The sequence below is a fragment of the Lactuca sativa genome, chromosome 2 (assembly GCF_002870075.4).
Source record: "Lactuca sativa cultivar Salinas chromosome 2, Lsat_Salinas_v11, whole genome shotgun sequence".
NCBI lineage: Eukaryota > Viridiplantae > Streptophyta > Magnoliopsida > Asterales > Asteraceae > Lactuca > Lactuca sativa.
Genome location: NC_056624.2, coordinates 33,799,792 through 33,819,811, shown reverse-complemented (window position 1 = coordinate 33,819,811; position 20,020 = coordinate 33,799,792). Strand labels below are relative to the sequence as shown.

The 20,020-nt window shown below is 37.6% G+C and overlaps 1 protein-coding gene across 1 annotated transcript; it reads left to right on the top strand.

Moving 5' to 3' along the window:
* The first annotated feature begins 933 nt into the window (after nucleotides 1-933).
* On the top strand, nucleotides 934-3,334 carry LOC111882650 (uncharacterized). Its single transcript, XM_023879022.1, has 6 exons — nucleotides 934-1,211; nucleotides 1,260-1,541; nucleotides 1,670-1,942; nucleotides 2,025-2,318; nucleotides 2,406-2,505; nucleotides 2,615-3,334. Exons 1-6 carry the CDS (start codon nucleotides 934-936, stop codon nucleotides 3,332-3,334), a joined length of 1,947 nt encoding a protein of 648 aa, XP_023734790.1.
* The last annotated feature ends 16,686 nt before the right edge of the window (nucleotides 3,335-20,020 follow it).

Genomic DNA, 20,020 nt, shown 5'->3' with positions numbered 1-20,020 from the left:
CACGGGTTTGAATGAACAACATGAACCCTCTTATAGGGAGATGATTTTGGATGCTACAGGACTTGATTTCATGACAATGCATATCGACGAGGAGCCAAATCCACTTAAGGCTGCTGATAGAGAGTTGTGGTTTGGCTGTGAAAAAGTAACACAATTGTCTGTTGTGGCTCGGTTATTGAATATCAAATCTGAATATCTCATCCCTGAGGAATGTTTTGATTCAATTTGTCAATTGATGAAGGATGGTTTACCTAAGGACAATACCATGGTTGATAGTTTATATGAGAAAAAAAAATTAATACAAGGACTTGGTCTACCCGTGGAATTGATTGATTGTTGTATGTATGGATGCATGTTATATTGGCGAGGAGATAAAGATCTTGATCAATGCAAATTTTGTGAAGCGCCAAGGTATAAAAAGTCAAGAAATTCTTCTAAGTTTTCACGTGTACCTTTTTCCCGAATGCATTATTTGCCTTTGACTCCAAGGCTGAAGAGATTATATGCTTCTCAAGCAACATCTGCTTCCATGCGATGGCATGCACAAGATCATGGGCATGATATTGGAGTTATGTGTCATCCGTCTGATTCTGATGCTTGGAAGCAATTTGATGTCATCAATCCGTCATTTGCAGCCGAAAGTTGTAATGTTAGGTTGGGACTATGCACAGATGGGTTCCAACCCCATGGAACCTCAGGAGCACAACGTTCAACGTGGCCCATTATAATTACACCATATAACTTGCCACCGTCTATGTGTATGAAAGAACCCTACATGTTTTTGACTGCAATTGTGCCCGGACCTAAAAACCCTATGAAAAGGTTAGATGTTTTCCTTCAACCTGTTATAGTAGAATCAAAGACTTATGGGAAGAAGGCATCGTAACTTTTGATTTATCACTTAGACAAAATTTTTAAATGAGAGCCGCTTTAATGTGGACAATTAGCGATTTCCCTGCATATGGAAAGCTATCTGGTTGGGCAACCGCAGGTAAGCTAGCATGTCCACATTGTGGAAAATATTCACAAGCATTTAGGCTGCCAAACGGTAAAAAGATTTCTTGGTTTGATTGTCATAGAAGATTTCTCAAATCCGATCACCCATTCAGATTAAATAAGACTAAGTTCACCAAGAACCATACAGAGGAAAGGGGTCCTCCTCCAATTATGAATGATGTAGAAATTTTAAGGGAAATTGAAGATTTTGGCTTGTAAAAAGTGACAGAAGTTGATTCTGAGTAAGTAAATAAACCATGTAGCAAAAAAGTTGGATGTGGTTGGAAAAAAAGAAGCATATTCTGGGATTTTGCATATTGGAAAACAAATTTAATAAGACATAATTTTGATGTTATGCACGTTGAGAAGAATTTTTTTGAAAATTTGTTTTACACAATAATGGATGTGAAGGACAAGACAAAGGACAATACAAAAGCAAGGGATGATTTGAAAGTCTTCTGTAATAGAAAAGGTTTTGGTAAAAATCAAGTTACAGGTCAATATACAAAAGCGCCATATGCATTAAGCAAGGAGGAAAAAAAGTCGTATGTAAATGGGTGGAAAATTTGACTTTCCCAGATGGTTATGTGTCGAATCTAGGGAGATGTGTAGACTTGAGCACACATAGACTGTTTGGAATGAAGAGTCATGATTTCCATGTTTTTATGCAAAGATTGTTGCCAATTGCATTCCGCAAGGTGTTACCAACCAAGGTGTGGGAAACAATCACTGAGATAAGTCTTTTCTTTAGAAGCTTAACCGCAACAGTAATTACTGTTGAAGACATGAAAAGGCTTGAAGCTGAAATTCCTGTAATTCTTTGTAAATTGGAGGATATATTTATCCCTGTCTTTTTTGACTCGATGGAACATTTACCGATACATTTACCATATGAAGCAAAGATAGGAGGTCGTGTTCAATATCGTTGGATGTATCCATTTGAAAGGTTAATTTCGTACTTCACGTTATATTTTATACATTAAATGTTAACTTTGGTTAACTTTAATATGTTACCTATTCCATTGTAGATTGCTCCATCAATTGAAAAAGGATGTTAGAGTGGAAGGGTCAATTTGCAATGCATTCTTGGTTTGTAAAGCCTTAAACTTTTGCTCTCACTATTTCGAGCCCCATGTTTATACACGTATAAGAAAGATGCCTCGTAATGATGATGGAGGAGCTGAAGATGTTGATGAAGAAAAGTTGAGTATATTTTTACATCATGGCCGCCCATATGGAAAACTCAAGAGTAGAAGGTTAAGTGATAAGGAGTTTAATGCATTACATTCTTACATACTATTTAATGAAGAGAAGGTGCAACCGTATGTCAAGGAAGCTTGTAATTGACATTTCAAAGTCACATATTATTCAACTTTGCATGATTTCATATTATTTTAATTATGTTACAGAAAATATGAAAGGTCGCTGAAAGAACTATATCCCGATATAAGCGAACATGATCTCATGGAAGAAGTGGATACAAACTTTGCCTCCTGGTTTGAGAATTATGTGAGTGCTTAGGATATTATTATTATTATTATTATTATTATTATTATTATTATTATTATTATTATTATTATTGACAAATTTCTTATGTAGTTCCTTTTCTGTAATATAGGCACGTCAAAATCAAATAAAGAACAAGTATATACACGATCTTTCAAGAAGACCATTAAGGACGGTGAAATTATATAACGTCTACTTTGTCAATGGTTATAAGTTTCATACAGAATCATATGGTGCTAACAAAGTGACAATGAATAGTGGAGTGTGTATAAGTAGCGACTCTTGTGATTACAATGGCAGGTTGTTGGAAATACTAGAAGTTGAATATCCTGGTTTGCCAATTAAAAGCACAGTCTTGTTCAACTGTGAATGGTATGATCCAACTCCTAATGTTGGGGTCAAGGTCCATAACCAATATAAGCTGGTTGACATAAACAAACATAGAAAGTTTAGGAAGTTTGAACCATTTGTTTTAGCTGTGCAAGCTACTCAAGTTTGTTACATTCCATACCCTAGCATGAAGCAAAACATGTCTGATTGGTTAGCTGTATGTAAAGTTAAACCACGTGGATGGATAGATGTACAAAATACTAATAATAATAAAAATGATGATGCTTTTCAAGATGATGAAGCGGAAGCAAATGAAATCATTAGCCCTATGGAAGAAGCATCCACAAGTTCACGTGATGAAACAGTCGAGTATGGCGACATCTCAAGCAATGCTTCTAGTGATGATAATAATGATGACAATGAGGGTGAGTTTGAGTATAGTTCATCAACAAACGAAGAAGAAGATGGAAATGATGATATGTATGATGATGATAATGATTAAGACTTCATTAACGATTTGTTTGAAACTTTAGAGATTTGTTTGTTTGGTTTTAGTTGCTTTAGAAATTGGACGATAGTGTTATTTATTTGTTTGTTATACTCTGTGTTGTTTTTTCCTAGCAACGGTATTTTAGTCTTTCCATTTTTTCTTGTAGTCCTTTTGGTGGAAACTTTGGTTAATGATGTGGGGAAATGCTAACATGTTCAGGGGTAAATACAAAATTTCCTCAGGTAAAATTGGACATATTGAAAATCAAAAAAAGATATCATATGATGTCATGCCCACACTTAGTCCGACCCAGCAACCTGATCCAATTAAGATTAATAAGGCCCATCCTGATACAGCTTGGGTCGGTCCAAACTAACCAGTCCAATAACATTTCTAACTTTGTTCTTGTTCAGGTCCAGTTTCTGTGTTATTTTTCAGTTTACTTTATGTTTGATTTAGTAAAAGTAGTTGGTTTTTGTGTTTTATACGGATGAATATGGGCGGATCAGGACAATAACAAATCTTTCTGGTGGGATACAGGGTGGTATTTCTAATGGAGATATCATATACATGAGAATAGCCTTCAAAACAACATCTACAATTAGAGTAAGTATCATTAAATTATGAGAAAAATAGTTGATTGATTTCTTTGACTACAATTGGAGTAACTGTTGTTACTATTAGTTTTTGAAAATTTCCATGAGATTTGGCATATGGATATAATTTCAAGCATATATGGATATGTAGATAACAATAAGTAATGTCAACAATATCTATATCAATTTTTCCTTGAGGTTTTTCAACATTTCTTTATGATTCGGATATTCTGACTATTTAGAGTAAAATTAATAATTGGCATAGTGACAGTAAATTCTGCAATGTAATCCATACGGGTAGATTACGGGTTTGGACCATACTCCATGTGGACAACATAAATAACATTTTTCTTGGCATTTGGCAATAAGAGAAGAACAGATTGAGATAATGCAACAACTTGATTGAAGAAGGAGTCTTCAGTTCTTGTTTCAGAACTCTTCAATTCCAATTTTGGAGTACAATGCCATCATCACTATGAAGCAACCATCCTTCTTCACTTCCTGAAGCACATATTTTCATTTCACGGTTAAAGGGACCCTGCAGAGTATCAAAATGAGCACAAGGAAGGGCATTTTGGGTATTTTCAAAGGAAAAAGGTTTCATAGTGCATAGTGCTTAGTGTGCAAAACTTAATTAAACCACATCATGTTTTACATGAAAAACTTAATTAAAAAAAGGGCATTGTATTAAACTTTTACATGTTTATGACAATGCCAACAAACTCGAGGATGAATAGGTTCTCATTCTCCATAATTGGATGGCTATAACTATCTTTCTTGTAATTTGTGGCTTATTATCTTCATTGGGTTCTTCTATAATCTTCCATACATAAACTCGTCCATCCATGCTTGCACTATGTGCAATAATTTCAGTATAATGAGATGATACAGTACAATAAATAAACTATAAAGGAGATTATACCTAGCTAAAATATGAACATCTTCCGCAAAGAAAGCCATACCTGTAACCCTCTAAGAAAAAAGATAAATTGTTGCTATGAATAGATTCGAGGAAAAGAAAAGAGGTTCGTTATAATATACTAATATAGTTAAGAAAAGAACGAACTTGAGCAAGAGCTTTAAGCAGTGATCTTAATGCAGTGTTTATATTAAGAACCCTGATAGTTCCCGGTTTCAAACCATACCATATATAGGTCTTGTTAATAGCAATATGACAACCGACCACCAGACAAGGATCTGAACCATACTTGGTGACGGGAGTGATTTTCAACTACAAAAATCATTTTTTACCTATTCCTTATATATATATATATATATATATATATATATATATATATATATATATATATATATATATATATATATATAATCATTACCATGTAAATCATACGGAAATATATTGTAACGCCCGTAGATCCGGGCTAGTCAATTTAGAGATAATAGGGGTCGAAAACGACTTTTCAACCAAATACTATATAGAATAAATAATCTTAACCAAGTTGTAGAATACGTCTCTAGGGTTCCGTATATATAAAGAACGCCGAAATCCGAGTTATAACGAAGAAGTTATGACTTGTCGAAGTTTTACGGCAAAACCGGCACGACACTGGGAGACGTAAAAAGTGAATTTATGATGGAGGTCTTTTTAACCTTAGTAATCTAAACAAAAGTCATAGAATATGTTAAAATGAGAGCGTCCAAAAAAAGAACGCCCAAATCTGACTTCGTATGAGGAAGTTATGAATTTTCTAACATTTGGCACAACAGTGCACGACCTGAAACTCGAATTTTAGTTCGAGCGGTTTTTGGCCTACGCGACCTAAATGAGAGTCAAAGATCTCATTAATAGGAACTCAACGGTAAAAAAACAGACGAAAACGGAGTCCGTATGTAGAAGTTATGAATTTTACGCGGACATTTAACAACTATCTAACGAAAAGAATCCTTTTTTTTTTCTATATATAGAATATAAAGATATGAATATTTATCCAACTCATCTCATTATTCTTTAATAGAATAACTAATTAAATTAATAGAATAACTAAGTATTTCGCTTTATTTAGAATTTAGTTTATTTTTCGTTTAGGTTTATTCTGTAGAATGAAATTTCATCAATAAGAATTAATAATTAAATATAAATAAGAAGAAAGAGTCTTTATATCGCGTTACCGAGGTCCCCGTTTCAAAAAAATACGCCGCCTGGGGGCGTTACCAGGGCTAACTAATAAAAGGTCCAGAGCTGGAAGTGATCTTAGAAACCAATCGCGTTCCGGGAAAAAAAATCCCAATATCGAATTCGCCTAGAAGAAAAACAAAAATTGTGTTTTCATTATGGTCTTACAGAACGACAATTACTTAAATACGTTCGTATCGTCGGAAAGGCAAAAGGGTTAACAGGTCAGGTTTTACTACAATTACTTGAAATGCGCCTTGATAACATTCCTCCTACTGTTAAATTTAAGACCGGTCGAGAATTAGCCGATGGAGTCTAAATGAAAGTTTTAGATCTTGTTTTTACATACACGTGGATATAAAGAATGTTGAGAGTAGAGCTTGTATGTTAAATATTTGGATGAAACTTGGTCCCTACTCTTCGAGCGCGATAAATTTGATACGATTTTGTAAATATGAGATAGAATGAGAATTAGCTGACGACGTCTAAATGAAAGTTGTAGTACTCATAAGCACCAACGCGTGGATATAAAGAACGTCAAAAATGGAGTTCGTATGAACGAGTTACAAATTATAATAACATATTTATGTATTAAAATAAAGTATAAATCATATATACGTACACATATATATACAAATGTATATATCATTAGAAAGGTATCGACGATGCGGTTATTATAAGACTAGTGTTGACTTTCGACATTAGTTTAGTACAATAATCGTTAAATCTATTTAAAATAGTATTATGAATGAGTGTTTAGTCGTTTATATAACTATAAGGTCATTAAGTAATTACGGAGGGTAGTTTTTGTAAATTCAATTACTATAAATAAGAGGCTTGGGCTCTCATATTTCTTGCACCATTCTCTTGATTCAAGAGTCTTTCTCTTCTTATCCCCGAGCATTTCGGTCCCTGGTGATTCGACTTCTCTTTCTGTAGTTTTAGTATAGTAAGGTGAGCGCCGAAGCGCTGCATGAATCTTTCTTAGAAAGATTCAGCGACGAAGTTCTGCCCTTGCAGAGCCCGACTCCTAGCTAAAATCCCCTTGTAAGTAAGTTATGTTTACCCTATTTTAAATATAGTTTATATTTAAAATTAGTATTGCTATTATGAACTTATAATAAATATTTGAGCTATTATTATGACTTATATAAGTGTCGTTACAATATCTTTTTAAATACTCGCGTTACGGAGAATCTGGTTTAAAAGGCCGCATAGGGTTGTTGGATTTCAGAAGTGCTATATGCCAAAATGGTCATGCCCTCCGGTGTTTTATGTCTGGCCCCTATCTGTACATAATGATTGGAAAGTATTGTTTAAACGCTTATATAATAATAATAATAATAATAATAATAATAATAATAATAATAATAATAATAATAATAAGACTAATAATTAGTCACGGTAAATATTAGACTAAAATCTAGTGGTAATAATACTAGGTTTCGTCGAAGAAAATTATTTTTAAGAGGCGAAGCGCTGTCTGAGTTCGGAATCACCACCTTTTCAAGTGAGTGCATAGTTACTTCCATCTTACACATAGATATGAAGTATTTAATATAAATTACGTGCTATGTGTGAATATTTTCTAAATGCTTGCTGTCTATGCTGGGTGAAATATTTTTATACATGTTTTAAATGATTTAAATTGTATATGTATTTTTTATCTACAAAATGTGTTGGGTAAAACATGGGTAGATGTAATAGTTGTTTTGTGACCAAATAAAATAATGAGAGGCCTCGATATAGATGTTATTGATGATTCAGTCATCTAGCGGAGTATAGATGACGACCACGGACTATTCTAGACAGTCCAGTGAAACGCTAGCAGGCTCGCAACCTGTAGGTGTTTATTTAAACTGTGTGTTTGTTTGAACTGTGTGCTCACCAGCAGTACTCCATCTCCCACATGGTTGCCTTATTTGACATGAATTGCTGAGGAACCTCCGAAGCATGTGTTGTTACCCCAATGAAAGTCCTTAGACTAGGTCCTTTGTGTTAGATGTTTTAGGGACGTAAAGTAAGGATAACCGGAACGGATACATGTGTTTGTTTGGTTTGATAAAGTTAATAAGCTTATTTATTGTGGGTTGAAAACACTATGTACTCACCAGGTTTCCCAACCTAATCCACTCAGTTTATTTATATCACATGTGTTGATATGAAGTTACATTACACTGAGAGATTAAGGAGATATAAATCACTAGTGATAATGAATGTAAGATCTGTTTATGCTTATGTTTCTGTATTGACGATGACATCCCAAATGTTTTAAAATGAATAAAAATACTTTTATTTGGAAATGCTTTGATAACGTATTTATCATGTTTTACTGGGAACAAATTCCGCAACATTTTTATTAAAAGAGGTACTCTGACTTTTATAAAGGATAAACAAAATCCGTCTTTTCTGGCCGTGAAAATGGGGATGTCACAGTTGGTATCAGACCATTAGTTTAAGCAAACTTAGAATTTTTAGGAAATTTCTAGACTTAAAATTAGAATGCTAAGCGATGATTGTGAAAAGAGTGTCTGCTATAATTTAGACACGAGCACTTGTTTATTTTAAGAAAGATGCCTTAAATGTTTTATGTGCCAAATGATTTATGTTATAGCTATATAGATGCCTTATATGTTGTTATTTGTTCGGATCTATGGTCTATTGCCGACCAGATCTGGAAACCTTATGTGTTCATGATTTTAAGCGTATGGTTACAATATTAGAACTAGCATGTAACGTTTCGGTGTGACAAGGAGATTTATACGTCTATCGTAAATAAAATCTTTCCTATCTTAAATTCTCGTCTCGGTACACCGAACATCTGCTTGGGTGTACAAAACAAGAGGAAGATGACAACCTGAGCCTAAGAATGTGATGGATCATACATCGGTCGTTACGCCTGCACCCAAACCTATCACAATGGCAGAAGTTCAGGAAGTGATGCGAAACATGATATACTGAGAAACTAGAGGAAATGAGATGGCTTACGATACTAAATAATACTTATCGGAAGATATCATAAGAGAGGTATCTTGCCTTTAGAATACGTCTGATAAAATAGAAGTACGTCTATAGAAGTAGGGTACATCTGAATGTACACATTTGATTGGCGGAATGATATGTGACAACCCAAAAATTTCTTTTCTGTATAACCACTCACTTCAATTGAAGTCAAAACTGTGCCTGCTAACTTTCAAACTTTTTGGAATAAGTTTGAGTGTTTTAAAGTTAGTGCTTCAGAAGATATCAGGAGAGTGGATACCCTAGGGTTTATTATGTAGCAATAAGTGCCCAAAACTTCAAGAGTTTGGAGTTTACGGTTCAAAATGGTATTGGGACCGTAAACCCTAAATACTATATAAGTGAGACTTAGATATTTTATTCACTTTTTCACATTTCCAAGGCTAGAGCCATTTCTCTCTCAAGTATGATCCCATTTTTTCTTCAAGATCTTCAACTTGTAAGTGTTTCTAGCCCTAATAGGTTTAGATCAAGTGTTAAACATCAAGAAATCATCCAAATACCCCAAGGAAAAGGTGCTCACGGCCCAAGATCCTCTTGGACCGTGAACACAAAAAATGAGGCCAAAGTGTGCCTTATGTCCCTATAGACCTTGGAACCAAACATAGAAACTACCCTTGACATGTTTAGACCTTAGGAGCAACAAGAAAACACCCAAAGATCACAAGGAACAAGTGTTTACGGCTCAAGAATCTTCTTGGACCGTAAAACCTAAAAAAGGTGCTAAAGTGTCCCTATTCTCTTGCCAAACCTTGGAAACAAGACTAGAACTTTCACTTGATGTGTTTAGCACCTAAAAGTCACCAAAATACCCCATGTATATGTGTTTACGATTTGGGAAACCTCCCAAAACCGTAAACACCTCAAATGCATGTTTGATGCCCCAAACTCTTTCCTTAAGCCTAGAAACTAGTCTAGACCTTAACCTTGAAGTGTTTAAGACTTGAAAACATCATTTGACCATAAACCATTTGGGTTTACTACCGTAAACCCAAAGACAAATGGTCCAAAAACCGTAAACCCCATAAAGGGGTGATATGTTGCCCTAATCACTTCCTAAGGCTAAGACTTGACGTTAGGATGCTTCAAAATGACTTCTAGGACTTCAAAGCACAAAATGGTCAAAAGGACATGAGTTTACAACCGTAAAATCAAGGGGGTTGGTTACAAAACCGTAAACACCCTTAGATGCCATTTCACTTCCCTTTGATGAGTCACATGTGATTCCAACACTTAACCAAGGTGTTTCCTAGTCCCGAAAGGTGTTTCCTTTCATATATTTGTTTATAAACACTATATTCATGTCAATAAGTGTCCTTATATGTCATTTAGGACTTGTTGTATCTCGGGAATTCATTCGTGGAACTTCTCACCGTACGCGCATACCCGTTTGAATCACCCACATCAGGTGAGTTCATACCCCGTAATGAATCTTTTAACTATTTTAACTGTTTTAAGGGGGGGGGGGATACAAGTTGAACACAATGATAATTGTGTAAATGTTTGTTATAAAAATCTTTCAAAATGTTACTTATGTTATTTATAAGTTGTCAAAACATTTCAAAACTCTTTTAAAGGTTATGTTACTTTATAGTTATACAAAACCCCATTTTTGAAGTACAAGCATAACTTAGTAGAGAAACGAGTCTTTTCAGTAACAGTCCAAGTAGAGCATTAGTAAACTGTTATAGGTATAGTTTAGGAGAATGCTATTCATTACTTCTAGTACAATGAAGCACACAAAGAGTTAGTCCAGTTCATGAGTCTATACTAACACAATACGTTTACATAGATACGATATCAATATACGATAACAGAACATAACATAGTAAGGTGCTATAGCATGGAACGTTTTCAGGATCTAACTATACCAATGAATCACAACGCATTGTGATAGTTATATTGGGTATACATGATTATAGTAATGTGGATGTTCGCGGCTTGCACTCATGCAGGGGTCACGTGTAGTTCCTAGAATCTCTTGACATGGGAGCGTTTAGCATAGGATCTAGCATCACATTATGCCTTAACCCTCAATTAAGGCAAAATAGTACTTAAAGTAGTCACTTATTACAAGTACTACAGTACTTACACTGTCAATACGACAATTACAGAAGGATATAAAATTCCAGTGTCAATGTTATTAATAGTCGTACAGTCGGGTCTTGGGAGAAGGCTACTTTCAAAATAATCGAGTCTTGGTAGAAGGCTACTTTCAAAACAGTCGAGTCTTGGTAGAAGGCGACTTTCAAAACATTCGAGTCTTGGTAGAAGGCTACTTTTAAAAGTTAGGACCATAATGCTAATCTTAAGATTCCTTAATTGTCCTTCTTATGGCCCCTCTGGTTGTAGTGGAAACACAACAGCTCGGACGCCTGAATAGTGGGTGCAGGGGCGGTACAATCCCTGCTGAAATCCCCCGTCTTGCCGCACTTGTAGTAGCCAGACGCTCCCAACCTATAAAACTCCCTCATGCGACTTGCCGCATTTCTTGCAGCGGCTATGACTCTCTTGGCCTTTCGGCCCAGCATCTGATCCCTTAGGCTTCTTCCCCGAAGCCTCAGTCACCTGCCCCTCCTCGGCCTTCCTCTTCCGGATGTGCTCCAGATCGATCTCCCTCTCCCTTGCCCTGGAAATCATGGAATCCATGGTAGGGCAAGCTGAAAAGCTGTCATGTTCCCAAATGTCAGCTCGTAGCATGTCATGGTAGTGGGTCCTCCTCATGTCCTCATCTCCCGCATATTGGGGCACCAGTAACGCCCTTTCCCGGAACTTGGCGATGATCTCTGCCACTGTCTCAGTCGTCTGTCTCATATCCAGGAACTCCCGGGCCAACTGCTGGAGTTCCACCGTAGGCACAAACTCAGCTCTGAACCGGGTCACAAAATCCATCCATGTCATAGCCTCAATAGCCGAGGCTCCCAGAGAGTCACCAACCGACAACCACCAATCCCTGGCTCGGTCACTTAAGCATCCTGCTGCATATCGCACCTTCGACCCCTCGGGGAAAAATCTAGTCAACTGTGCAGACTCAATGTCTGCAATCCATCGTCTGGCAGCAATGGGGTCCTTCGCCCCATGGAAATCCGGCGCACCACTTCCCCTGAAGTCCTTAAAGGACAGCGTGCGTGATCCTGACTGGCTGGTCACCATGTCACTCCTGAACGCCCTAAGGCGATCCTCCACCGGCTCAACAATCCCTTCTTTGGTCGACCCAAAGATGACCGGGGTTGCATCAAGGATGCCTCTAGTGCTCTTGGACGCGATGAACTCGCGTAGCGTCTCATCCGCTGGTTCAGAACCCGATCCCTCTCCTGAACTGCCAACTGCTGGCCTTGGACGTAGCACCACCATTCTGCTTTAGATAATGACAACTATCAGTGATACTGATAATTTAGAGGGATCACATCTATCACAAGTTCCCTGGTATTTCCTCAGCCTTCCTCGATTCAAGTACGAATCCTCTGCTTTCAGTAGTACAGGCCCATACTACCTTCCACATCTATCCGTACTTTCCTCAAGAACTGCCTCGACTCCACCAAGTCCCTTCTACTGCTACTGATCTCTGCTACTCTCATCCTAGGCTTGCCTTAGGGTACCTATGACTCCACCATAATCAATCCTCAGTTGCTGAAGGCCTCTTTATAATGCAAATTAGCCATTATCTGAATACAATCACATGCAACGAGGCCCGAATAATCCTTCGAGTAAGGGACTCATCCCTACAACAGTTAGGACTCGAACAAGAGCTACGAAATAGGGTCAAATCCAATCCTCTACAATTATCCAACCCTGATCACATGTGACTTTAGCATATTCACCTCATAGCTAACTCCCATCACTCAAAGTCCCACAAAGCACAAAGCAAGCAGCATTTAGACAAAAGGGAATGATCTCAAGCAATTCTATTCTCATAACAGGAAATTATACTAGCATACAATGTTAAGCTCACACTACTAGGCATAACCTAAACAGACTATCCTACTACTATCTACTCAATACTAGCATGCAATTCTCATAAGCTAAAACACATAAAACAGACACATAAGGCATCATTGCTAGATCCTTAGTCCTATTCTAGCATGTTGTTCTACTGAAACTGATAAACATAACATGAACTTGTATGGGTACTTTGGGGAATACTTACTTGAGCTCGACCTGTCACGCACATCACAAACTTCATTCTTTTTCGAAAACTCTTTTAACTTATCTTTTAGAAAACCATTTCCTTGTAAAAATCTTTTAATCCCTCGATTTGAGTCCAGACACCCCCGATGATGTGTCCAAATCCCTCAAACTAGGGCTTTGATACCAACTTGTAACGTCCCAAATTTCGAGTCCAAAAATTTAATTTTTTAATTAATTGATTTAAGAACATTCATAAGAAAACTACGTAAAAATATATCATTTCGTAAATCAATATATCATGTCTGAAAACCCAAATCATAAAATAGTAACATGTCAGAGTACAATCCCATAATATCTCAAATGCGGAAAACCAATACGTGTGTGTATGATGTGCTGCTACCGCGCCAGCTCCTTTCCCTTCGCTGAAGACGTACCTGAAACCACAACTGTAAACTGTAAGCACGAAGCTTAGTGAGTTCCCCCATCGTGCCACGTACCATACAATCACATAACATATATATACTGTTAGGCATATCTGGGTGCCCGACCTACCCCTTTAGTCTTGTCGACCGGATAATGCCTAACATATCTGGGTGCTGGCCTCCCCTTCAGTCCTGTCGACCAGATACTGCCTAGCATATCTGGGTGTTGGCCTCCCCTTCGGTCCTTTCGACCGGATACTGCCTAGCATATCTAGGTGTTGGCCTCCCTTCGGTATTGTCGACCTGATACTGCCTAGCATATTTGGGTGTTGGCCTCCCCTTCGGTCCTGTCGACCGAATACTGGGGACTATTTCACCCCTCTACTACTACCACATAACATGTATCACATAATCATATTCTATCTAGTATGATTGGGTATGACTAACCTTCTTCGGCCCTATCGACCGGAAATCTTGGGGACTATCTCCCCTACTACTACTAGCATATAACATCATATCATACTAGCACATAACATATCAGGTAGTAGCAAACCTAGATGAATATCACAAAGATAGTCATCTAACACACGACTCCTACTGGTGGGCCAACATTGGTGCCTTAGACCCACCGCTACTGGAAGGTAACTCACCTCGTACGAGTAGCTGCTGATAATCTGCGCTGGAAATCTTTGTCTGCTATTGCTCCAGAAATCCTCTGGCTATAATCCCCATAAAACACTCAGTCAGAACCTGATATCCACTCTTAGGGTAAAATGACTATTTTACCCCTGACCAAGTCCAAGTCCAAGTCAAAGTCAAAGTCAAAGTCAACTTCCAGTTGACTTGACTCACTGAGTCCTTATCCTTTTAACTATCCTCATCCATGACTATACTCGTCGAGTTTAGAAATGACTCCACGAGTTCTCCGTCTATATGAACATCGAATGAACCTTTATCTGACTCACCGAGTTGTATGAACAACTCGTCGAGTTCATCCTCATACTATAAACCAGTCATGTCCTCGACTTTCCGAGTTGTATGAACAACTCGTCGAGGTCATCTTTAAAAGTTGGGAGATTGCCTTGGACTTGCTGAGTCCCAAGAACAACTCGACAAGTCACTACTGTCCAAGTCCCATTGCTCTATTTCTGGCGTACAACTCTTGCGCAAATGATAGATCTAGGCTCCAAAGATCGATCTAGCATGTAAACTTACAAACTTTACGTGCATGCATGGGAGAATGAGCTCAAATGTCTCAAAAAGGGGCTCCTAATATGCATGGGGCTTTCAATGGGTTCAAAGATACTACTTTATGCCTTAGGGTCCCTTAATGACCTTGGATCTGAAGCCTTAGCCTCCAACCATGCTTGCAATCGTGGTTGGTTGTCAAGAATGGCTCCTAGAAGCCCTAGTTTTCTTCAAGAAGAGATATAGCTTAGTAAGGGACAAGGTATGAGCCTTATACCTCAGATGGACTGTGAATGATGCTCAAGCTCGAATTCCTTTGGCCTCTTCTTGTTCCCTCAAGCCTTTCCTTCCTTCCTTTGATCACAAACCACCAAGATCACTCAAAAGCCTTTAGATCTTCACACACACAGACACATAATTAGGGTCGATATGGAGGGTTCTGGAAGAAATAGGGACGAAAGGTGGCTGAATGAGACGCTTAAATAGGGTGCAAACCCCTTAGATTAGGGTTTTGTCCAGACAGTGTGGACTCGTCGAGTTCGGACGCCGATTCGTCGAGTCGCTCACTTAACTCCTGTGTCCAATCCACTTCTACTCGACGAGTTGGGCCACCAACTCGTCGAGTCCCAGGTCAAAATGAGAAGTATACTCGAATAAAATACATACCAGGAATCGGGTGCTAGAGTAGTAGACGTCAGAGACCGAGGGTGTCGAATTCTGGGGGGGGGGTGGTTGTATTCGCTTGATTGAAGGGCAAGCTTCGTGACTTGTGTGTCATAATGGGGCGAGATAGTTATTATGAGAAAGAAGTCAATGGGACCTTTTGGGGTGTGCAATGGGTGACCTTTGGGGGTTCAATAGTGGGTTGGGAGTTGACCTGGTGCTCCGTGTTTGAAAGAGATATTTGCAGGGGATGCCTCTGAGCGAGATTGATCACTTCTTTTGTCTAAGGACAGGATGATAGGAGTTATCCATTATATAGGATTTTGATTGCAGTGAATTGAACGGGCCTCTGGTGTAAGATGACCCTTTCGTTCCTAGGAGTTTGATGTGAAGCGCTTAGTATGTATGGCATAAGTGATCGGTGGCAAATTATTGGGGCTTTGACTGGTTTCTATCAGTTGCTACGATAAAATAAAAAGGGCAATGAGTTTTCAGGTGTGTTAGAGGAAGACAGTGTATGGTATGAAATCCTCTTTAGTGGTGCTTCACGGGCTTTTGGGTTGTGACCTGTGTAATGCTAAAGAGCGATTTCGAGGGCGAAATCAAATTAAGTGGGGGAGATTTGTAACATCCGGATTTTCATGAATAATATTTTTGTGTTTCAATTTTGAGAATTAAGGAGAGACTCGACGAGTCAAAGGTCTGACTCGCCGAGTCGTGTCGAGTTGCCCACGTGGATTTAATGAGCGGACTCGCTGAGTAGGTCCTGGGAGAGAAAACCCTAAGTTTTGGGGCCTATTTAAGGGAGCTTATAACCTAAGATGTGCCTCACCAGCTGCCCATACCTCCTGTGAGAAACCCTAGTTCGCCATTGGATCCATGAGAGAGTTCTTATGATGAAATCAAGTAATTTTGGTGGGTCTTTTGGATGGAAAAGAGTTTGATTCATGCAAGAAACGACATGGGAGCTGTGGATCTATCACTTCTTAACGTGGGGTTGCTGTAGAAGGTATAAACTTACATTCTTTTCATCTATTTTGATTAGATCTCATGATCTTGGGAGTTTTAGGGTTTTACTCCCCTTCTTTTGTACCTATGAGCTAATTGAGACATGATTTAAGGTGGGAAACCTCAGATCTGAACCTTGTGAGGTCCTTGACGACTAGATGCCCCAACTTTAGTTGTCCAAATGAGGGTTGATGAGTTAAATCCTTTATGAAGAGTATGTAATGGCGTTTTGAAGCAATAGCATCATGCATGAACATAAAGATCGAAGCTTTATGTGATTATTGAGCCTTGAGATGATAGATCTATAGTTTAGAGTGATAGATATGGTTGAAATCGTCTTAATGAGAATGAGACTGGATAGACTCGCCGAGTCAATGAGCTGACTCGACGAGCCGGGTAGGGTTTTTCTGATCGAGTTGAATCGCGTACTAACTCGGCGAGTTGTGGGGTCAACTCGGCAAGTTGAACTGAATCTCCGTGAAACTTCGGAGAAAGTGAGTGGACTCGACGAGTCACAAGGGTGCACTCACCGAGTCGGGTCAAATCTGGACTGTGGAGTCGATTTTGACTTCGGTTAACTTTAGGGTTGGGTCAACCATGTGTAATGGAGACCATGGAGGGGTAAAATGGTCTTTTATCCACTTCAAGAGTTAGACAAAGAAAGAGAATAGCCTTCGGTATGTTTGAGTATGAGTAAGTATTGCTAAGAAATGTTTATCCTATGTGTTAGGCAGAAGCTAAGTCGAGATTTCTGAGTGCGAGGCTGTTGCTTGGTTGCTTTCAAGGTGAGTCTTCTCACTATACTTTACCTGGAATGGTAACTATGTGTGACCAGAAGGTCTTATATGTATGTATGAGTTATGAGACTTTATGTGATATGTGACCAGAAGGTCTTATGTATTTATATGAGTTATGTGAATTTATGTGATATGTATATGTTGTATGTTTTGGGATGTGATATGTATATGTTGTATGTTTTGGGACCGGAAGGTCAACAGAGTTAAGGCCGGAAGGCAATCAGAGTTTGGGGCCAGAAGCAAGTCATGGTAGGGTCAGAAGGTCTACCAGAGTTGTGGGACTAGAAGGTCCCACTGAGGTACATTGACCGGAAGGTCTTACAGAGCTATAGCCTCGAGTGGCTAATATGTGTGTGTGATATTTTGGGGAACTCACTAAGCTTCGTGTTTATTGTGTTTCAGGTTTTCTCAGGATCGCAGGAAGGCACCAGCTTGATTGTACACAATAGAGATAGACTTATGTTTCAAGGATCCTGAAATTTTAATTAAACAATTATGGAGTTGTGTTTTATAAATTAAATAAATGAGATTTTGCAAAAGTGTGTTCTGGGAATATTATGATTTTAAAATGAAAAATTGGTTCTAAAATTTACGATGTTACATAAGAGTTGTAGGACACACACTTTATGCGTCATGGAATAATACATTTTTTTGTGTTGAATGTAGGCCTTTTAATGCTATGTTATTTTACAATACAACTGAATTTTTTAAATGTAGGTCGCCATTTTGCATAGTCAACGATGTAATGTAATGTTAGAATTATAAAAGAATGTAATGTTAATACAAAACTTAGTATTATTCAATATGTGTTGTTCATTGTTATCTATCATTTTACGTCGTAACCTTGATATTTCTGCTGATGGTCAGGATGTGTCACATGTCGAGTGTTATGCTAACTCAACAATCTACATGTGAGTTAAAATACCAAATTTGACCTTAACTGGAATACCCGATTACCACATGGAAAAAATAAGAACGAGTGATGAAGTTAGATGATATTTTTTTGAACGATTTCTTTAGTTTATTTGTATTTTTAACACGTGGTAAATATCAATGATATTTTTTACACAAGTTTTGAAATTTAATTATCCTTTTGAGGCATTTTCCAAAAACATTTTAACATGTAAAACGTTAAGATCATAGTCAATAAAATAGTATACATATATTATTTTTATGTATATTCTTCTATTTCATATCCAAACATTCTATCATTATCTTGATAATAGAACATATAAAAAATTATACTTTTACTTTATAAAATAAGTAAAGTAAATTGAGTAAGAATACAAAGGACTAACAAGTATTATTTTGTCCGGGATATAACAAGTTTCCCTACCCTAAACAATTAAGAGCCACACCACTCCCACCCGTGCCGCCTGTGCTTGCCTGCTTGGGCCCCACTACTCACGAGCCTAACAACATATTGGCCCCTCCTCATCAATTTTCTTCATAAATTTTCCACCAAACTCTTATCCCCCTTCTATTTATAACTTGATTTTGAAACCTTCTAATAAAAATTCACGAAAATGATAAATGAATTGAACCAATGGGTTAGTATTATTAAACAGTTAGATATTTTATTAATTTTATATATGGAAAAGGACTACTAAAATTTTCTTTTCTTGCCGTGGATGTAAAGGAACCGATTAATGTTTGTCTTAGAACGAAATTGGTTTTATTAAATTAGGAGTTAGACAAAGAAAAAAGTTACTGTTGGAGTTAATATAGGATTACATTTCTTATCTTTTCAATTCATTGTTATCTTTTTCTTAACTTATCTTTATTCAACATTTTCTATAAAATATATATATATATATATATATATATATATATATATATATATATATATATATATATATATATATATAGGTTCAAATAATAACCATAAAAAGTTTAAAAAACCATAAAAACCACTATTTTTACCTTATAAATTAAATCATCAAACATATTTGATTAATCTTAATCACAAGACAATTTTTTTCTCATCTCTCTCTCTCTCTCTCTCTCTCTCTCTCTCTCTCTCTCTCTCTCCTACCGCTGCCGGCCACCACCACCATCGCCGACACTTACCACCGCCGTCGGAGCCACCCTCGTCGCTTCCACCACCACCGTCGTTGAAGCCGGCCTAACGCATGTCTCATCCCTCCTTTGTCACTAAACTACTATCGCCACCTCCCTTCTCTATGGTGGTTCCAGATCTGAAAAATAAGGGGACCGTTACCTCCTCCGATGACTGTCACCACCATCAATGACTAAAAAACCACTGACGACCGCCACTATTTTCTCTCACATTGGTTCTGGCCATATCTGATGTAGATATGAATATTTGGTATTATTTCAAAAAGTTTTTTGTTCTTATTTCACCATGTCATCGTTGGTTCACATCAGGTCTGTTCTCCTATCATTGTTGTCGTTGTTGGAACATCACAAATCACAAATCATAGACATCATCGCAACCTATAAGTGCTAATCTACTTGTTTTTGTTCTAGAACTCTTGAACTCGTTTTTTTCTATGATAGTTCAATCTCTGGAGAAATCACAGTTGGATCTGTACTAGATTTGTTTTGCGACCAACTCTTCATTCTCTCTAACTCGTTTCTATTTATTTTCTCCATGTCTGGTCAAACACCACCAGATCGTGATCATATTTGATGTATTTGTGTTATTTCAAGTTAGATTTGGTGTTTATATGTGTGGCGTATCTCATGGTGGCCGATGACGGTTCTACCACCACATCAGA